General features: G+C 42.3%; 1 protein-coding gene across 32 annotated transcripts in view; it reads left to right on the top strand.

Annotated features, from left to right (window-relative positions):
- Window positions 1-22,446, top strand: part of ADGRL2 (adhesion G protein-coupled receptor L2) — a 155,631-nt gene that overhangs the window by 64,267 nt on the left and 68,918 nt on the right. For all 32 annotated transcript variants that reach the window (XM_050306413.1, XM_050306414.1, XM_050306438.1 and 29 more), the window contains one exon: window positions 20,372-20,585. In XM_050306413.1, coding sequence (XP_050162370.1) covers window positions 20,372-20,585 — 214 coding nt within the window. The remainder of the gene's footprint in view (window positions 1-20,371; window positions 20,586-22,446) is intronic.

Here is a 22,446-nt window from a genome sequence, read left to right as displayed (position 1 = left end):
AGTATCGATAGACCACCTGCTGTTGACATGCACTAAGAAAGATGGAAGCATGTAAATGAGCTTTAGAGATTTGCCTGCCTTTGAATACAAATGAGACTCACAACCTCCCGTCCTGCACTCTGGCAGCCAGCTCCAGGGGTGTTTGCAGCCTGCTTTATTGGAAAGTGAGTGTTGTCATCATGAATTATCGTTAGACTTTGTTGTTGTTGATGACTGCTTGTTAGCAGTGGATAATTCAGGTGTAATTCAGTTAGAATGTTTCAGGTATGCCATTAACTATGTATTTTGCAACCTGCATTTGACAAGGGAAACTACTTCCAGCTGAAACTTGGGAAGACTTCTCTTTACCTGCACGTTGATGGATTTGTGGTGGAGAGTGAGGTTGGAACTGAATTAGCTGCAAGAGGGAAGAGAGTAGAAGGCTGCCTGTCCCAATCCTACTGTCATAAATCTAATCTTCCAAGCTCAGTCAGAGTTTTCAGTGAGTCCAGGGAAGATGTGTAAACTTGTTGAATGGTCTGTGCTTTTCTGTTGAGAACTCCAGGAGACTGGGAAGTTAAATCAGAGATTCCAGAACCGTCTGTAAGTTTTTATTGAGTGCGGATGCGGAGGCCTTTGTGATGAAGACATTTCTTCCAGTGGCCTAACAAAAAACTAGGAAGCAAACGATTCAGAGCAGGAAGAGCTCAGTCACTTTTTGGGCCGATGAGATAAAAATCTGAACAATTGGGACTGTCCCTTTGGAATAGCACAGTTGGCTGCTGGGGGAGGCTTTTGGACTGATTTCCATTCATTGTTTTCAGTGACCCTCCTTGAAGAGTCTGAAAGACTCTTTTAAAAAAGTCAGCACCTCTTCTTTCTCCACTTGTAAGTTTTGAAAGCACTCAACTGTGATTCATCTGTGTTTGCAGACTGCCACTGGCTGTCTCCTCCCAGAGCATCAGCCAGCCCTTTGAATATTTGCTACCTATTCCTTGTTTGTGCCGTGACTTCAAAAGCAACAGTTGTCACAAAGAAGCAGGCTCTCCTAAATGACAGCCTTCGCTGCCTTTAAGATCACAGGTCAAATTGGAAAGTGAAGGTTTAGGGATGATTTGATAGCACCAGATGCTATCCTAATGTCTTTGTAAACTGATCTCACAGTTTAATTCAACACTATAAAACCTCCTAGTCAAAGAAATGTCTGCTTGTCCTTAAATGGGCAGCTATCATGGCAGTAATTTGCTTATGAGATGCTTTTCTTTCTGGAAGACTAACGTGTCTCGGTTCCTATCAAAAATAAATCAATTTCCTGTGGAAACTGGCATAAATCAGATTGTTTCTTCATGTTCTCGCAGTGTTTGTCGGAGTTGCTGTTAGCTGTGGCTCGGCATTGTCTCCCAATGAATTGCTGCAGCGGATGAACAAAACAATATTAATCTGTTTTTGTTAATCCTGTTTTGTAATTAAATACATCTTTCATATAAATCCTGTTAAGATTTGAATGAAAGGGGATTTATGGAAACATGACTTGCTTTTTATAAGATAGTTTTAGGATTATGAAATGAACACTGAGAGAAAGAAAAGTTTGACTTGCTCGCAGAGTAAAAGATTTTCTCTTTGTTAATCTTGCTTTGCTGGTGCTATGAAAAAAAATATAATAAGAGCATTCAAGCTGGGTTGCCTGTGGTTTAACTCTAATTCTATAGGCTGCACACTCTTTCTCCCCAAAATCCCCACAGCAAGTGACCTTGTCAAACAAAAGTGTGGAATAATGGGAGGCAGCCCAGGGACTGTGGCTCATTTACAAGCAGCTGTTTGCTACTGTCAGAACAAAGGCAAATCAAAGTTGCATTAACGGGGTATGACAGGCACAGTGAGCAACTCCCCAACAATGTTCATCCTCTTGTGTTGTTCTGGTTATAATATTGGTTTGCCTGAAGGAGAAAATAGTCATAAGGTCAAGTCAGACATCTATGTTTTCAAAGCCTTTCAAAATTGCACACATTATTCAGCTGATCAACTATTGATGTTTTTTAACAAAATTAGCATAACAGCAAATAGATACATATTTATGTGCATGCATGGCTTTTTTTACGGGAATTAGAGCCACATAGGGAATTAACAATTGTATCTTCACAGGGGGATGTTTGCAGTCTTGTCTGGCCTTCTCCTCTTGTCTGATTCAGCCAATCTGAGAATTAAGGCAGTTGTAGCTAATGTGGCTTTTGAATGTCTGCGTGGCCTCCTAGCAAGCTGAGAGGATCACTCTGTCTTCTGAATAGCTTTTGTAGTTTACTGCTTGACTGGAACTTGTCTCTGTACCTCGCAAAATATCGCCAAATTGTCTGACTGTGTCAAAGAAATTACACAAATGATGTGCAGCCTTCCTTGAATTTTCCTATTTAGAGTGTGCCCTGAATCCTGAGAAGCATCACGAGCAAGGTCTGTTTGACTTAGCTGGAGCCTGGTAATGTGTAATTACTCAACACCACTGAAGAGCACGAGAGATTCCTTGTGGAATAGTGGAATTGTTTTGGCAAAGAGGGGCCAGAACCTGGCGTGTGAGTGAGCAGTTCTCCCCAGCCAGAGCTGAGTGGGGTGCTCGGGAGGTGAGGTTTTAGCCCTGTGAATGAGCCAGTTGCATAACTTGAGCCTGTTCTGCTCAACCCAGTCTGTCATCAGAAATGGTGATGATGGATCAGTCAGACTTGCTAAGAGCACGTCTGAGAAGGGCTGAAGGAAGGAAATTCAGAGAGCAAGGACAGGAGAACGGCTGGACATGAGCTTTGTAACTCGGCACACAATAGGCAGCACATTTCTCAGCGTTTATTGCGCCTCACGTAGGGTGATAAAGGCTGAAGGCAAAGTGACTTTAACAGTCCCAGAAGTGCAGTATTCCCTGAGAAATACACAGTTTAAAGTGCCTTATACTGCCATTATGAAATTTATAAATAAAAACAAGGGAAGTGGTGAGACTTACACGTTTATTGAGCAAATGGATAGGGCTACTATGTCATTAATAGCTGATCAAAAAGATCTATTTGTTCAATAAAACAGCGAGAAACTGTCTTTTATATGTAGCAAGTATTTTGCTACTGGTGTAAATTCCTGAATTGCCTGATTGTTTTTCTGATGGGGAGAGAGAGACTAGGAAGAGGAATAAGAGAAAAATGCTTTTAAAGTAAAATGTACTGCAGATTTAAGGCAACTGTGGAGTACATTTTGGTAGGGGCGTTCGACATCTGCTATATTTCACAATTCAGATACTATAAACTCTTTAAGAATCTACCAATTTGAAGTCAGTTACTTCGTTTTCAGCCTAATCTGCAGTTTAGTTAGGCATGTTGAGAAGGTACAGATGTGAATAATGTGGATAAAGGCCAATTAAGATACGGCCAGTGTATCTCCTCCTAACCTTTGGAGACAGCCTGCTTGAATTCTAAACATTTAGGGTAAAACTTTCAAAAGTGCAGTGGCTTGCACGCATACAAAGTTGTACTGACAACATCTTTTAAAGTGCTAACATGAATGTGAATTTAATTTAATTTATTCTCACAAACTTGCAGCTCTAGCTGTATGTGTTACAGTATCATGTACAGGTGCCAGCCAAGATTACGGCTCCATTGAGCTCTACTCATCCAAAAAGTTCTATATTTATCAGCGTGGAGAGCTTGTCGAGTTTCCTCTTTCCCTGCCGTTATCAACTGTTTTGAAATATTCAGAACCTTAAGTGATACTGAAAACTTACCCAGTGTCCAAAGCACATTGTGTATTTTGAAGTGAGAAGTAGAGCTGTACTTGTAAAAGTGTGCTTGCATTTAGTTTAGCACTCAAAATAGAAGAACACTATTTGCATAGGAAATTTGATAATACTGTTTTATTGCTTGGAAAGGTTCAGATTTCTTCCTCTGCTCTAGAGGTCACACAATGTGCAGCAGTTTTATATCATCACCTTACAGTCAGTATATTTAACAGTAATTAAAGAAATAGAGGTTTTATTTTGTTGTGAATCAATCTGTTAAACTCACACGACAATATCCTAAATTCCTTTTGGTTAATGGTCCTACTCTTGCTGGAAAAGGAGGACATTTTGTGCATTGCTTTGCTTGAATAGTGCTAAGAGACTAGCAGATGGTCACTTTCCAACTGGTTTGCCTTGAAAAAAAAGAAATTAAAATATTATAGTGCCGGGGAGAGATGTTGTAATGTGTCCCTTTCAAATTAACAGGTCGTTTTTTCTACTATTTTATGATTGTAAAATAGCTCAATGTCACATAAAAGGTTAAAAGCTGGAGTAAATGGCATCATGGGAAATTTGAAATAAATAGGGTCTCATATGGTTTATGGCTCTATACTTGAACACACAAGGAATATATTTATTTCCTTGCAAAGGCATTCTGTGAGAGCTTACCATGTTAATATGAAATGTGGTAACAGCAGATTCTGTTTAAAGTACTTCAAATTCACAAGTTTGGGTTTTTTTGTTTACTAAATTACTCCTTTCTAAGGCTACTTGTTCAAATTGTTGGCAAGCCTAAGAGAAGATGGGATATTTTCAGAAAAAAAATGGAAGCCAGAGATTCCAGTTCATTGACTTATTCTGCTGGTGTCTCACTGGTTCCTTTTCACAAAGCACAGACCTTCAGAACTGATTTAAGCTGTAGACTCCAAACTGTCAGGTATTTCACATTAGTGCCAAATTTGTTTCCTGGTGGTAAAACTGGCTCCACTGGGATGTTCTGCAGTGTCCCAGTTCCAGCAGCCCCACTGAGCGAGGCTTGAACAAATTTAGCTCCTTTGTCTGTTCCACTGGCTGCTTTATTGCTGTGCAGGGGAAGAAAGATGATGGGAAAGCCCTTGTAAAGCTTCTCACCAGCTACCTCTGTGAGGTAACCCTTGCTTTGTCTGCTGCTGTGCCATCACCTGTGCTGTTACAGCCTGAGAATCCGAGACCAGGAGGAAATTATTAAAACTGAACTTTAAAAATCGAAGCATTTCTGATTTATAAGTCTGTAAAATTGTCATGACAGTGAGAAATGCTTTGTCTTTCAAAATCATTAGCAGAGGTAACCTTTAAGATTATCAGTCCTGCGCAGCTAGGATGTTTTTGTGTTGAATCTGATAACCAACACAACTTTCGTTTTTGTTTTGATCTGGGGATTGTGAACTACATCTAATCCTATCAGGGTTTTGGAAGAAAAGCAGGGAAAGAAAGAACAGAACCACAGGAACATTGTTCTGCATCCAGAGCTTGTTCCTCAACGTAAAGTCTGGGTAATTTTCGCAAAGGGAAATTCTGTGGTTTGCTGGTTTGGAGTTTCAGTCTTGTCCTGCTGTCCCAGAAAGAGGCCTATGAATAAGTTGCCTAGAACTGAGCATCACAGCCAGTTTGTTTCAGAGTGCCTTTAGTTTTTTATTTCTGTTTTGCTTCCAGTCCTCTTTGCTTAATATAGTTGGTAATCAGTGAGGAAATGCAGAACACATTGCCTGTATTTCTTAGTAGAGCAATATCAGTGGTAACGGCAAAAAGAGGCTGTTCAGGTAGGTGATGAAGCCTGAAGATGTAATTTCCCTAAAAGCTATCTCAGGCCAATTAAAATTAATAACCATTTGTCATAACTACAGCAGGAGAAGGCTGTGGATATTTCTGCATGATACTGCACAGGGCTGTGTTAAAATTGCATTTGAGCTCAGAAGTGTAGGAAACTGCCTGTTCTATCTCCAGCTTCGTGGTGCCACACCCAGCCTAAACCCAGGCTGTGGAGCAGGCACTGGGCAGCTCAGCAAAAACTCCCCACACAGCAGAGTTTACTGAAGTCCAGAGTTTGGTGTTGTAGAGAATAAGAGGTCTGAGGGCCTTTGTTCAGAATTGCAGGAGTCTAAAAGGTGAAGACAAAAGATGATGGATAGATGCTGCTCACAGGACATAAAATTCTAAAGAATTGACAAATCAAATTGACCACCTGGAAAATTGTTCAGAGGAGAAATACTGGGTTGTTATGGCTTCCTACCAACAGAAGAGGCTGAGGTATTTTTTTCACAGTGGATTATGATGGGGCAGGTTCTGGGTAATATTGAACTCCTTCTCCAGCATGTTGTGTCACTGGGAAAGCCAGTGACACTGTTCTTTAAATCCTGAAGAATGGGAGAGTCTTGGATGATAAAAACAGATTGACACGGAGATGTTTAGCCCTAGAGGTTCAAGATCACTGAAATTTAGCAAGAGACATAAAAATAAACTGGTTTCTGTCATTGTGCTCAGGAATCCAGACTTATTTTTCAAATAAGAATAAAATAGTGGTAAGAGTGTGCCATAGTAAATTATCTGTAAATCAGCTAAAGGCCTTTTTTCTTCTGATGGATGTACGTGTATTTTGCAAATGAATGTGTTTATACACAAATGCACAATCATTTGCTTTTGCATTATCTTTTTTGATGCAAACCTTTATTTATCTCTTTTTTTGCGGGGGAAGGTGATTGAGTTTTAGAGGCATGTACAGTGATACAGATAGTAATGTGCATTATTGTAAGTGGTTGTAACTAATCTGTAATTAACTGCGATGACATCTACAAGGTCTTCTGTTTTTAAATTATTTAGGAATAATTCTTCCTATATGTGACTTAAATTTTATAACTGTACGAAGTATTTGGATTAAAGAATATTTTGAGCATAGAGGAAAAGGCTGGAATCCATTTCAGCCTGAATTGTCTGGTGATGCTCTGCTCCTATGAATTGCATTGGAGCAAAGGTCAAAGTTGAATTTGCCCAAGCTCTCCTAGCTACCAAACACCTGCACTGTACTTCCTTGGAAGAGGAATATGGAAGGGATTTGGGTTGGTTTTGGAGGAGGAGGAGGGTTTATTTTGCTTTGGTTACACCTGTTCTGGAACAAGCATTTGTTGCTTTTTATGCGTTGCGTGTCTGCAGATCTGTTGAACAAAGGATTTTACCAATGTCCTTAGTTTATGTTAGAATAGTTAAATATTACAGCAGGAAAACTGTGTCTCACCATATGTTTTCTTGAGATGTTTGGTTTATCTCTCAACTGAAAAAAAAAAAAAAGATGACAGTTGCTAGAGTCAATAAAACTGAATAGCTTTGTCTGAGTAGGAGCTGAACAGACAGAAGGAAGTGCTGTTAGCGTGCTATAGCCCTTGGAGTAATGGCTAAAAATAAATTTGTAAATTACATTTACCCAAATGTGGTGTGGTGATAAAGTTTGGGAATAATACAGTGGGGTATCCAGAGCGTCCCATTGCAACTTGGATGCTGAGCTGAATCCTTTGCATTCTTTAAGTACTGACGGAAACAAAGATCGTTGGGATGTCACGCAGCAAAAAATTAAAACCACAAGGGTGCGGCAGTCTTGTTACTTTTTACGTGTTTTGCTAACATTAAATATATAAAAATATGTTCAAGGAGATGGGCTTGGTGGTTGTTGCTTGGACTGGGTTAGGAATGAAAAGAAGATCTGTCCGTTGGTGAAACAGCAAGCAGCCAATCAGCAGTTTCAAACAAGAATCTTCTTTGAGAAATGTTTCCGGTCGTCTTTTTCTCTCTATAGTTCCTAAAGGGAGTTTTTATGGGTTTTTTCCTTCTCACAATTCTTCCCTGTGTCTCTGGATTTTCTTTTGCCTAAAGTCAGCTGGGAACATGATGTACTTGCCTGTTGTTCCTCCTGTTTCCTTACTTTGAAGATACTTCCTCTAAAACCCGCTTCAGGATTTCTTGAAGGATGAGATAGAGACACTAATATAGCTTTTCTCCCTTTTTGGCCTTCCTGGTGTTGAAGCCCTGAGAATTGCTTATGCTCAAAGTTTGGTGTGTGTCCAGCGGCGATGTGTGATTACAGCAGAAACAGAAGGAAAAAACAAGTTTGGATGTGTTTATAGAAGGTAATTATCATCGCAGGGGAAAAAGACAATGATGCATTGAGCCATCTGAATGACTTGGCGCGGAGTCAGCTTCTAATCTGTTTTGTTGTGCCTTTGAAAGCATTTATTTGGTCCTGCACTTCCCTTTCCCTGTTCACCTCTTTGTCCACGAGTGCAATGAGTGGCCGATTCCCGCGTCCAGGGGGATGTGCTCGGGGAGGGGGAGCACAGGGGAACCAGGAATACCTGGGCCTGGTGAGCAGCTGAGGTAACAGGCTCAGGGTGTCAGCACCAGTAAGCTGGGAGTGCCTTCCCAGCGGTCCCAGCAGCTGTGAGTGTGCGGTGCAGGCGGGGCAGTCCCGTTTGCGGGTGAGGAGCTGGGGCTGGGCTGGCCCGTCACGGTGCGCAGGGACGGATGGGGACGGATGGGGACGGATGGGACGGATGGGGACGGATGGGGATGGATGGGGACGGATGGGGACGGATGGGGACGGATGGCGCCGGGGCCGCCCCGCCTCAGCTCCTTCCTGAGAGGAAGAGAAAAGCCACTTTCTCAGTCTCTGACCAGAATGCATGATAAGGCTCCATGTCAAAAAGGGCAAGATTGGGCTCACAGCAATTATGGCAGAGGCATACCGGTTTCCTTGACAACCAGATTGAGGATTCTTTGTGATTTATTATTTACCACTTCAAACTCTCATTCTCTGATTTAATTAGGGAGAGGGATTTCCATAAGTCCCCTCCCTTCCAAATTTGAATACCCCCCACATTATTGCTGCCACCAGCTACACCTATCCCATGTTGATGTGGCTCCAAACCAGCTACAAATTGGGCTTGGCGTGTAGTCTTCGCAATTTTAGGCAGGTTGCTCAGACAGCAGGTAACTGAAATTCAGTGGATATTATATTGGGTAGTGACTTGTTAATCTGCACTTACTAGCAGGGATAATAGACCTCCTAACCTTCCCTCTGCTCTCCCCCAGGTTTTTCAGAGGCAAGGGACTGCAACAAGTGATACTTTTCAATTGTCCTTAGAGCCCTGGGAAAGATAAAATAGTATCTGCAAGTGCCAGTTTCCCTTGCTTGGGCAATTCACATTATTTTCTTCTTGAAGGCTTTATTAGCAAAATACATTGGCCACTGTAGTGTAAACAAAGAGTGTATTTTGATATTTGGGAGGTTTTTGCTACTGCCAGTGGGGTAGCCATTTGAAACAGAAAACCTATCCTAAAATGTGGCTAAGGATGGGGAGTACAACTAGTCTGTTCTGACATCACTTGTATTTCAAAAATGTATTCCCCATGTTTATGAAACATTGACTGAGTTGTGATCTACAGCACCTGTTCTAAATTTAGTAATTCCTAATAGAATTTTGAGCACAACAATATAATAGAGATTTTTATTCAAATGTCACTGGCAAATTTGAGTCATTATATATCAAGAGTGAAATTGGGTCCTCCAAAGGGCATTTTTTCTTAAAGTACTTTCCTGGGTTGCATATTTTTTATTTCGTATTCAGCATGAGGAGTCTGCTGCATTTAATAAAATAAAATGAAGGTCATAGAAGATCACTGGTTTTCCCATAATGTGTCTCAGTAGATGACTGGAAGAAAGGGTAGTGTTTGAAATGGGTTGAGGATCTTCGTGCAGACTCTATAGAAAATTTGTGTCATTTTTTAATTACAGGGAGGATTTCTTTTCTTAATTGTGTTTATTTCACTCCATATAGTCTCTCGGCTGTACCACCTCAGTTTTAATTTCAGAAGTGTATATACATTTTGTCATCCTCACCTCAGGGAGTTCCTGAGATGAGTCAAAAGGTGTTGCTCTTCCCGTGGGGGGCTGAACGTGAAGCTCATTGAGTCAATAAAGACAGTGACCTAAACACTCCCGGGTCCTGTCCTGGCTCCCTCATGCACCAGTGCCCCATCAGGTGCTGAGGGGAGCTGGCTGCTGAAGATGCTTCTCTAAAATGGAGTAGTCTAATGAAGCTCATTAATGTCTTTTTCATTAGAACAAGGATATTGAGTGTCCAGGTTAAATTCTAAAAAATCTGTCCTGCGCTCATTGAGGTTAATGACAAAGCTCCCGATGATATTAGTGATGCAGGATGAGAACTTAATTGAGGTAATTAAGATTCTGCTTACCTAAAATTCCCTATTATTTTCAAGTAGATAAAATATTACAAAATTGCTACTGTGAACAATTGTGTAATGTTGGATCTCAACACGTCCTTCAGAGATGACAGCAATTCAGTGGGAGATAATACTGTTTCTGTATTTTGCATTTGATTTGTACAGTACCCCTGTGAGCTCCTAGAGACTCTTGTGTGTGAGAACCATTGTGGAAAATAGGGTTCTTTTTGGCTTTGGAGCTCAAACGTTGCCTTTATTGTCTATTTAAAGGTAACGTGGGCCATACCTTGCTGAATCCCAGTACGGATCTGGAGCTCAAATTCAGCAGTGCAGTAGTGGCGTGGTACTGTATAAGTTGCAGAGAACAGTTTCATCACATGCAGCTTGCTTTGTGGTACTGCAGACTTACAAAGTCCTTGTTTGGACCAAAGAGAAATGCACTTTGCTTGCTGAGTAGATGGGATATCCAGCTCTAGTGCCTTCCAGGGAGCCTAAAGCCTGTGTTATAAATGATTATGTCAGGATGCCTAATTTAAATAGTCACCCGAACACCTGCTCATTCCTGCCTTCTTTGGACACCCCTAACCTTCTCCTTCCTGCTTGGCATCCCCGGCAGATTAACAACTCCCTCCTCAATTACGCTGCCGTAATGACTGCTTGGATTGTGCTCCCAGCTGGATCTGGGGGTCACCCTGCTGGGAAAGCTGCGGGCAGTGGTGACAGCAGGGATGAGGCTGGGTGGGTGATCTGGGGGTCACCCTGCTGTGGAGAGGTGTGGGCAGTGGTGACAGCAGGGATGAGGCTGGGTGGGTGATCTGGGGGTCACCCTGCTGTAGAGAGGTGTGGGCAGTGGTGACAGCAGGGATGAGGCTGGGTGGGTGTGGGACGGGCATCGCTCCTCAGAGCGTCCCCTCTGCCTGTCCCCATCTACACCTGCCCCTTTGTGCACCTGAGGAACGGAGCACACAGCACGGGGCTTTTGGCAGCAAAGAGTCCTTTTGGGTGGTGTGGAAAAAAGTGGAGCAATCAGATCTTTTCTACACAGCTGTCTCGTCCTGAAATACTAGCTTTTATGCTCAGGAAAAGACTTCTACAAAAGAAAACTGTGACCTGGGACATTAATTACTGAGAAAATTGCCTTCCACACCTGTAGTAACGGTGTAGCACTTCTGTCTTGCTAGTTATTGACTTTATTCTCGAGCACCTAACAGTGATTTGGTTTGGTGCAGAGCTTTTCTAGCCCTTGCCTTTATTATGGGTTGTATTCAGATCAATGAACAGCTTTGGAAGCAGAGTCTTTCAGCTATTAGATGTGTGCTTCTAAATTGAAGTAATGAGCAAATGAAAAGTTTTCCTTTCTGTGTTGTGTTAGTGTCTATTCATCCCTTTTGTTACTTCCTAATGTAAATAGTATTAAATACAGAACTCTTATCACATAATTATGGAAAATTGTTTACTTTCTATCTTAGTACTCAGAGATTTCAGGGATCCTGATTTTTCATTTCTTTCTTTTGAGCATTCACTAGCTGGTTCTCAGAAGCTGAGAGCCTTCTTGCCGTACACATTGTGACAGGTGGTGAGGGAGATGGACAAATTCCAGGACTGAAGACCAGAATTCAAACTCAGAAGCCCTGACTTTGAGTCCAGGTGGAATTTAATTATCCTGTCCCTTTATCTCACTTGTCTTGCATGTTTGCAGTGAGGCATATGGATACTCAGCTCCTTTATAGGTGATGAGCAGCAGTTTGACAGGGTAGAAAAGGTGCATGCTTCTCTTATTTACTCTGGAAATGGGACCTGTGTCGCCATTCTTCCTCCCTGCTGTCCAGGGAGCATGGCAGAACTGTGTATCTTCCTCAGTTATTTATAAAAGTGGAATCATTTTCCTTCGTGCAGTTCATTTTTCGGAGGATGCTCTCAAGTGTCTGTGCAGGATTATTCCATGATTCATAGAATGTGCCAGAACCTTAAGTATGTTGTAAAAACTATGTGTTGTTTATCCCTCTCCTCTCTATGATAGTCTTTCAGAAATCCACAAATATTTCATAGGAGGTAAGGTCAGGAAGAAAACCTTTCACTCTGACAGGTATTTTCCAAGATTGGTCGCTACTCTTGTCTCATATCTATTTATGGGAACATTAAAAGTGACGGCACATTTACCTTTAAAGTGCGTTCATCACATGGCTCTTCTTGTTTTCACGAGGAATGACTGTGGATTTTGGTTTAGCAGTTTCATCTGCAGGATCTTGAGCCTTTAAGTTTGCACGGGTTCTTCTCCTGAGTCCTCTGCACTGTTTCAGAAGCTGAATGAGAATACTGAATGAGAGGGGATTGCTGTGCTATTTGCATGCTCATAAGCACTCTTTAAGCAGCTTGCCGTCATTAAAATTAACCACATCATTTTTCCACTGTAAATTATACTGTGACAATTGACTCCACCCCATTGTTTTATTGAAACAAAAGAGAGTATATGAATTCTTATATTGTTTCTTGATTCCATTTCCAGTGAATATATAATTCTGTTTGTAAACAAGAAAGTGCCCCCTTTGTAATTTTACAGCTGTGATGTCAAATATTGCCATATGATAGCAATTGTACAGTAATTAAATCTGTGGTAATTTTTTAGCACTAGGGCTGTATTTGGTGTTTTAAACTCTGGCACTCATAGAATAACATTTTCTTTAAAATGAGCCAGAATTATCAGGTATTGTAGTGAGATGAAGTGTTTCCCTTCCTTGCATAGGTTAGGCTATAACCAGTTTAACCAGGGGTTATTACTGGCACCCAACATGTCACCTGCTGGGATGATTTGACTTCCACCAATGCACATATTCCCAGGGAAATGATACATCTCTGCATGCTTCTATCAACCTCTGAAGTGACAAGGCTTTGGGTTTCTTAATGATGAGAATAAAAGCATATTTCTTTTGTCAGCTGGTCACTCTGAATACTGATGGAAGTCCCCCTTTCTTCCTCTTCCTCTTTCCCTGCTCATCACATGGTTTCCAATCAGAAATGATTGAGATAACTGGAAATATAAATTGTTGTCAAAATAACATTTTTGTAGAAAATAAAAGAATATTTATTTTTATTCTGCTACGGGTATCCTGTGCAGAGGAAATAATTCAATGGGAAATCCTGTTGACACAACATTTCTGACACATCAGCCTTTGTGTCTCTTACCTCCCTTTCTTGGAGGTTGTTTCTGATTCAGAAGCTTCTCCTTCCTGACAGGTGGTGTGCTCAGAGAGTTCACAGTTGGTAAACTGGAGATAACCTCCAGGAGGGGGGTTTACAAAGACCATGGGACTTACTTGCCTTGAGGAATTTTGAAGATGCAATGTATTTAATGGCGAGAAAGAAAAGGGTAGAGTGCTTTCTGTGAGCTGGCAGAGGATCAAGTGTGTGTGATGTGAAGGAAAAAAGGAAGGAGATTCTTGCAGCCTGAGAACAGACATCTGGCTGGCAAAAGGAAAGAAATATCATTGACAGATGAATACTGTTTTTAACTGGGATAATTTTAGATCAAGAGGGCAAAGTCTTGCTCTCATGCACACAGCTCCCACTGAAAGGGATGGGAAAGGTGCATACATATGAGAATAAAACGTGGTTCTAAGTGAGAACTGAAGAACACGTATTTTTATATTAGATATTTAGACTTTCATGTTTAGATCACGTGGTTTCCATCTGCCATATGCAGGCACTGCTAAAATGCTGCCAGGAACCAGGCTCTGGTTTGGTGACTTTCATTAAAGGAATTAGTGGTTTCTCTCCAGTTTCAGTGTGGCTGGATTCAAAGTGCAGAAGCCCATTTTCACAGTTTAGCATTAATTAGCACTCTAATGGCAGCCTCAGCAGGCAGGTGAAGGATTAAATGAGCATGAAGACCAAACTGTCTGTTTTCCCCTAGTGGTGATTCCTTCAAGATAGGGATGGGACACACCGGGCTGATGTGTGGATGTGTGCATGGCTGCTGCCCGGGCTGTGAGTGTGCCAGGTGATTGAGGGACTGTGCTCTGCAGCTCTGTCCGTGTGGCTCTCATCTCTGTCCTCTTTCCTCTCCTGCTGTTGAAGTGCACACACACAAACCCTAACAAAAACACAGTCCCCAAACCCCCCCTTAATTCTGCCACCTTGCCCTTCTGAGTGAGGGGTGAGAGCTGTTCAGGAGAGTTCCCGTGAGCTCCTTGCCAGCCTGCACAGGAGGGATGGAAGGCTGAGTGCTGCTGCTCACTCCGGGTTTTGCTGAATCATTCAACAAGGTACAGAGAGTAGGTAAGCCCTGACTTTTTTTTTTGCTGAAGAGAGCCTCATAGGGTTATTTTTGAGAATTGCATGGAGACTGGAGAACGCAGAAGGAAGATTGTAATAAGTTTCAGTGAACCTGGAAGGCAGGACCCATCCTGGTGTGAGTCAGAGGGTGTAACTCTGGCTTCTCTCCTGAATTTCATTAAGCAGACATACGTACTTTATGTTTATGGATACTGAATATTAAGTATATAATTACAGAAAATGACTTGCAGATGTAATTCTGCTGCTCACACTGAGTCTTGAAAAACATTAAAAATTTGACAAAGATTTTTACAGTTTTAATTTTTCAAAAGACTAAATTGTGTTCAAATAAAATGTAAAAAATATTTCTAAAAAGCCTTCATTAGATACTTAATATTTTTAAAAGCTTTTATTGATAGCAATTCGTATTTCCAGTTTGTAAGAGATAGGCTTCCAGATTTTAGTCAAGTAATTAAAATATGAAATGTCTGAGAAGCAGAATTCTAGAAACCCGTGTTAAGAATCACCCCTCACAACTCATTTATTCAGTGGAGAAGTTGCTTTGCCTCCATGTAATTTAAATGGTCAAGTCTGTTCCTTTGCACTCTGTGCCTGTTTGTTAAAGTTCAGGTGATGAGACCCTTTCATGTACTTTTATCCTGTTTTTATGAATGAGTTTGATATAAACGAGGAAGATGTCCCTTACTAGCAAACACATTTCCCTCGCTAAATAATCCCTCTTCTCTCGGCGTCCCCTCCTTCCAGCATCTTAATTGAGCCAGGATGGGTATGTACAGGAGATGGCAGAGCGTGCAGCTGGAGGAGAATATTCCTGCAGTGATTGCTTCCTGCCCAGCGTGACCCCGAGGAACAGAGGGGTTCTGTGTGCCGGGCTGGCTGCGGCTGCCGGGGCTTCCCTGCCAGAGGAGCCGAGTGCTGTGAACTCCAGACCTCTGGGCAGTGTCAGCAGCTCTTACTGTGCCAGGGTAATCTTTTAATAGACATGCTTGCCAGAATGGCTTTTTCCCTTCAAAGATAGAATGAGAAAGCACAGTTGTCATTTAAATTGCCTCTGTCCTTGTAGTAGTTGGTAGTGATCTGTTGACCGGGACTGGATAATTTAAAAGCTGTTTAACAAAATAACATGCTTGTCTGTGTGAAACATATACAGTGCTGAGAGACGGGGAGAAAAGTCCCCTTTGACAGAGTTCATGGGGTTCTTTAGAAACTGCAGGATGCTGAGGCTTGTCTGTGGAATTGTGAAAGCTTTGCAGGGCCCGTGGTGAGCATTTGCGTGGTTGTGAGGTGGCAGAGCGTGTTCAGCTGTCCCCCTGCACCCTCCCGTGTGTGCAGGCATGCACCTCGCTGGAGAGGGAGAGAATTCCCAGCAGGGTTTTCGTGGGGCTTTGCATTTGTTAAATATATATTATTGAAATGCTGCCCAGGACGCATCACTTCATCTTGTGTAGAACTTAAATCATCGCGTTGCATGATATGGTAAAATAAAAGAGATTGTGAAAGAGACAACTGTAAACATTCTGTTTGAAAAGATGTGCTCTTTTCAAAAGACCTTTCTGTTGCAGCCAAATAACACAAGAAGCAATATTTTCTTGCTCGCAGAGACATATATATTTATTTCTGCAGAGAATTTGTTTTGGATTCTCAGTTTTTCAAGTATCTGCATTTTTGAAATAATTTGGTATCTCCATGTTGACTTTCTCTATGCTTTAAGTTTTAATCAAAGGTTCCTTGCTTCTGATGTCGAGTGCTGATGTTAGCCTGTTTACATTCCACTGTTTTCCCTCTGTATGGGGTGAACATTCAAATGTGGTGGTGCCTTTTTGCTTTTATCTACCAAGCTTAGCACACTCTCTTATTATTGACAGCTCAGAAAGATGGTATGCAAGTGGGCAGGATACTGTGAATTATTAACTTTTCTTTGCACTTTGACAAATTTAGGTTATCTTTGTAAAGACAAATAGTTTCTCTAGAGGAACCAAGGCAGTAGAATGGTAAATAAGGCATTGCAAACTTGAGTTAAAAATTTTTAGCCAATTGTGAATTTACTGTATTTCTGAAACATGATTCTGAGTTACAGTCCTTTCATACAACTTGTATTTTTTATTTTATATACTAAAGTATCAGAGGAAAGATTTTTGTTTGCGATGTTTACTTTTATTTTGGTCTTCTACATGCATTGATCAATAAAGCATTAAAGAACATACATTACCACTAAAAATCCCTCTACCTTTTTTCCTGGGAAATGAGATTTTGCAAAAGCAGTTTATTTTCTTCCTTCAGTGAAGAGCCTGCGCTCAACCAATTTGTAGGCAGATCTGAAGTGCAGGAAACATATGTTTGCCAGGAAGCTTTCCTATAATCAAAATGGTCAGCAAGACAGAAACAATGCTCTTTTTCTCATTAGATATTAATCTTCTTCCATTTTTGTAAAAAACAACAAAAAAAAGTCGCATTGCACAGTGATGAATGTACACAGAGGCGGGTGAATCAGAGGAGCATATGGTGCGTGTGGTGCAGACGCTGACTCGAGTCAATGTTTAGGGTGTGCTGCAAGTCCCAGCCCAAGCAGCAGCGAGGTCCTTGCTTTGCTGGTGGGTGGCAGACAGCGGGGGCCGTGCCATCCGGGGCACGCTTTGCCTGCAGGCCGCCAGCAGGAAGGGGGGGAGCGTTGATTTCGGCTGCCAGACTGATAGGTTTGCTCCAGGTACAGCAAGGCAAGCTGGTTAGGAAATGCAGCCCTGAGAGTACAGAGCTACCGGTGACAACATCCATTATTGGCAGAGCCACATACTTACGTGTGAGGAACTCGGGGAGGATGCTGAGGCATTCAGATGGCGGTCGCTCAGACTTCCATCCCGTGGCAGTGCATCTGTTTACCGGGAGTTATCTCCTGAATGTAAATGAATCTCAGTCCTAAGTCATTGCACCTGTTGCCAAGAGGTATTTATTCCAATCGCTTGCCTAAAGCGCAGCGAGTTATTGCTTGACGTTTTATAGCTCCAAAAGAAGCTGTCGTTTCAAAATCATTTGTTCAGAGAGGAGAAAATGGAGCAAAACAGTTCATTTTACCCTAAGCACTGCTATTTGGCAGTATTCGCATTTGCACGGCACAAAGCTGCAATATTGATTTTTCGCTCACAGGGCCTCCCACAAGTTCTTTCTTCGATTGTCAGGATTGCAAGATGGATTGAATTACACTTTGCTTGTTGATACACTTATTTTTTTCTTTGGTGATAGGAGAAAATTGCAAATAAAGCTTCAGCATAAAGATCGCAGCAGCTCTGCTAGTGGACTTTAAATTTATTTATTTTATTTCGTTAAAATTCTTTCTGCGCCATAGAGATTCCTTAGAGCAGCATTCCCACCTAGCATACGCTGCATTGTTTTGCTTTATTGCTTTCAGCTTTTGCAATGTAACACCTACATTGCAATCTCAGGTGTGTCCTCTGTTGCCTGTGAAGTGATCTAACCCTGCTCTAGTGTTTTTTATGTTTGTTCTAATACAGAAGTTCTGATACAGAACTTCTCACGGATGCCTGCAGGGGGAAAAAATGCAGGATAAAACACATTCACAGTCCTTACAGTGGTTGCCATAGATGATGAAATAAGATTTGCAGGCAGCTGATTCCTTTGTAGCAAACTGCAGAGGTCTTGTGTTTGAATTCAGGATGTTTCCTGGCAGAAGAGGAGCCCGTGCTGCGGGGTGCGCAGTGAGGGTCGGTGCCCGTCACGGGAGCTCGGTGTGGCACGGACTGTGGCTGTGCCCTGTCCCCCTGCCCTTCCCCTCCTGCCCCGGTGCAGACGCCTCTTTGACAGCTCTAGGAGCTGTTCCCCTCCTTGCTGACTGAAACCCAAGAAGTTTGGGGAGCGGAGGGTTCCCTGCCAGGCTGTGGTGCAGGAGATACCGGCACCAGTGCTGCCAGCTGGAGGGTGAGCTGTCCATGGGCAGGAGCTGACAGGAGCGGGGGGTGTAGGAATGGCAGTGACCAGCAGCAGCATTGTATTGGGTCCCACCATGGCTGTGGGTGGTCATTAATCAGAGGAGCTGCTGTGTGGGGTGCTGTGCTCGTGTGGGGTGCTCTGCATGTGTGGGGTGCTGTGCTCGTGTGGGGTGCTCTGCATGTGCCCCTCCCTGTGCCCGTTTCACGCCCTCGCCGAGCCAGGAGCGCCTTCTTGTCTTCCTTGTACTAATTTGGTGCTGGGGAGGAACGTGTAGGGTGTTAATGTGATGGATTCGTGTTTCAGCTCTTTCCAGCTTTCAGCTCATGACACTTCAGCAAGCCTCTAATAACAGTGTTTGTTGCTGCTCGTGGTACGTGCAGCTGAACTGAGGGCCAGGAGTGAGCTGGAGGTGGAACGTGGTGCCTTCCCTGCAGCATGGCTCCCTTCCTCGTCAGCAAACACTGAACCTGCTGCCTGCCTTCACGGGGGGTTCAGTTCCTCAAAATATTAAGCCAAGGCAGACCTGGTCACTGGGCTGTGGCCTTGGTTCCTCTGGAGGTGACACCAGCCCCTGTGCGAGTTCTTACACGAGGTTACAAAGGCTGGTGCTGGTGCAAGGGGAGGGCAGGGGCGTGCAGGTGCTGGAGGTGCTGGCTCTGACTTCTGGGAGCCACATCCTGATACTGGCATGATGGTTATAAAAAACTTTATTTTTGCAGTCCTAACAGATAATCATCTTCACACGGTAGGAGTTTTAATCCACAGATCATTAATTCAGTAGAAGAAGTGACAGCTTCTGGTTCGTGTGAAAATTTACTATCAAAGGGTTAGCTCGAGTTGTCTTGTGTTTTTTTTAGATCTTACTTCCTTGCCTCTTCTAACACATCATACTTTTCTTAAAAAGTTTATTTTCTTTGCCTTCAAACCACCATAGAGCTCCAACTTTCCATATGTAGGAGCTGTTTCTCTGTGCTGTCATGACTGGTCTCCAACAGCACTGAGGTATTAATGGCTTTGTGCTACTGTATTATAAAGACATTTTTAAAATATAGGAAATATCTGTAATTCTAGTGAAAATTTAGGAAGGAATGACTGTTTTAAAGAAATAGGATTTTGACACTACCATGTTACCCAGCTTGTCTTCCAAAAGGCAGTAATGCACACAAATTTGTAAGAAACAGGAATACTTTGTTCAATAATAATCCATCAGTAACTGTGTATAAGGAACTGTAGTATACAGATAGTTTTTCTTCTGATGTAATAAATTTTTTGCATAAAGAAATGTCTCCAAAAGACTAAACATGTGGATGAATAGCTGAACCTTGTTTGGTTTCCAGAATATTTTATGGTGCTTCACTGGAGAGGTTACTTATTTTTAGAAATTCTCTTATGTAGAAAAAGCATTTTAAAAATGAGAATTCTGTGAAACACATGTATCGTTTTTGGGAGGGGAAGATTTTGTACAGTATGCATCTGCAATTTGTGTACTAATCATTTCTATATTTGTTCAAAATCTTATCTATACGTGGTTTAATTTATGTGAAAGACATAGTGAGGGGCACTGAAGTTCAACCAGGTCGAGTATCAGCATGTATATTGGATCAAGTCACAAAATAGCTAAGCAAAAGTAACCAACTCTTCCTGGGGAGAGTGAGACACAGAGTAAGAAAGACTAATGAAGTTGGAAGTTGGAGCTATGGCTTTAGGGTTTTTTTGTGGTTGTTTTGTTTTCTTTTTTTTTTTTAAATCACTTCTGCAAATCCTGCCTGCTCTGCTGCTTCCCGCTTTCAGACACAGCCTGTCTGACTGCGCCCAAGGAGTGGAGACAGCAGCGGAGAGAAAAGAGGTGGGAAGTGGAACGTGCAGTGTAGTCATGCAGACAGGCTCCACTGTCTGCCTGGACCAGGGTGAGGAGCAGTGGCAAGGAATTTCCTCCTTTCCCAGCTGAAGGGCACAGCAGGGGTGTAGGGGTGTGACAGTTCCATGGAAGATGCTTCCCGTAAGGTGGTACCAGGTGAAGCCGTGTAACGGTGCCCTGCCTTTAGCACACCGGCGGAGCTGGTGCTTGTGTGACAGGAAAGGAGCAGCCCAGTGCCATTTATCCTTCAGGTTCAATCCCATTTCCCCCTTTTTCTTCCCCTTCAGGTTTCAGCCGAGCAGCGCTCCCGTTTGGTTTGGTGAGGAGGGAGCTGTCCTGCGAAGGCTACTCCATCGACCTGCGCTGCCCGGGCAGCGACGTCATCATGATAGAGAGTGCCAACTACGGGCGGACAGACGACAAGATCTGCGATGCTGACCCTTTCCAGATGGAGAACACAGAGTGCTTCCTTCCAGACGCCTACAAAATCATGACACAAAGGTAAAAAGACACAGGACGTGTGGAGGACCGGAGAGGAAAAATGCCTGAATTAATAGAGAGTTACACACTGTATAACTGCTAAATACTGAAGGAAGTGTTGAGTTGTAGTTGCCACTTCGCTATTATACTATAATAGTAGTATTATTTCTATCTAATAATGTTAAAAGGAAATATAAACTACCAGTTGCAATAAGAATGGGATTTTTCCCCCTCATTCTGTGAGCAGAGGTTAAAAGGCAGGAAGATAACTGCAAGGAGAATAAAACAATTCACTTATTTGGAGATTCCCTATCTCCTTGTCTCTCAGGTGGTCAGACAACCCTCAGAATGTTACCAAATGGCTGCTGCATTTTTCAGTAAATGAAGTATATCACTGCTGTAGTTCCCACCCAAAAAATGCAACCAGTGGAAAATGCCAGAATGAGTACATGCCAGGATGATTGTATGTCATTGTACATGCCAGGATGACTGTATGTCATTGTACATGCCAGGATGATTGTATGTCACTGTACATGCCAGGATGATTGTATGTCATTGTACATGCCAGGATGATTGTATGTCACTCTACACGTGTGCATAAGCATACATGTGCATATAAGCACAAGTTACATTCCTTTAGTGACAGCAGTTGTCATTCAGAGAAGACAGAAGAACCAGCAGAATCACAGAAATCATTTAGGGGGGAAAGACTTTCCAGATCATCGAATCCAACCATTAGCCTAGCACTGCCAAGTCCACCTCTAAATCATGTCCCTGAGTTCCAGTCAAAGTATTTTTAGTACAGAAGGTGCATCAGAGCTCAGATCCACAGCAAGTGCTGTGCTACAGGCCGTGTGCAGGCAGCACTCACTCGTACTGACAGTTGTGGAACCATCAGCACAGATCAGTCACTGGCACTGCTACTGCTCAATCCACCAGCCTGGGTAAGGGCAGCATTGGGGGGAAGTTTTTTTTCCTAGGGTGAGGAATCTGAACAAAAAGGAGATGGGAATAACCTGGGAGCTTCCTGGTGCATGGACACAGATGTGTCAGAGGAAACATGCGAGTTGTCCTCATGCTGTGCTGCATTTACTCTGTTCTGTTTGGACCTCAGAACACTCAGTAATGTAGAGTCACCTCTTGAAATAATCTTCCATTTCAGTTTACCAGTTCACCCAAGTTGTCATGAGTGGGACTCTTACAATTTTTTATTATTTTTATGTGAATATGTGGATGTTGTCTACTTCTGTAGTCAAATATTTGGGCTGGATTTGAGACTTCAGTTTCAAATGCTGGAGGTAAATTAAGGATATCAGGCCTTTTATTCTTCTTCAGTGTTGAACCTGTGACTTGTTCTGTGATCAGTAGGGAAAGGCTCCATTGCTACATTAGTAAAAAGGTAATATAACTTCTTTAAACCATGTTAGAATTATCTTCTTGTGGTTCTAGTTGGTAGTTGTTAATTAGATCAAGCCAGATTTCCATTGAGACTGCAGCAGCAGTGTCATCATCCTCTAATCTGTCAACTCCCTTTGAAACCACCTTCAATTGCTTTTGTAAATGTAGTGCCTCTCTGTAGACTTCCTTGTTGTGTAAAATGCATGTTGTGTTTTGATCAAAGTCTTCCTTATGTTCGCTGCAAATATACAGATTAAGGTAGTCAGAGACAAATACAGAGGCACAACCTTGCTTGAAGTGACATCAGACTGTTACTGGAAAGCTGAAATTTCAGTCCTCCCCTTTCAGTTAATCAACTGTAAGGTTATGATAGCAGAGAGTGCTTTTGAACATCCCCCATCTTCTACTCTTATATGCTTTATTCAACATTAAAAGGAAGTTGTGATCACATGTAGGACGTTGGGTCAGATTATCTGTGCTCAGA

This window comes from Myiozetetes cayanensis, unplaced genomic scaffold (genome assembly GCF_022539395.1).
Source record: "Myiozetetes cayanensis isolate MyiCay16 unplaced genomic scaffold, myiCay2020 scf12, whole genome shotgun sequence".
Lineage (NCBI taxonomy): Eukaryota > Metazoa > Chordata > Aves > Passeriformes > Tyrannidae > Myiozetetes > Myiozetetes cayanensis.
This window is presented reverse-complemented; position numbering and strand designations above follow the sequence as displayed.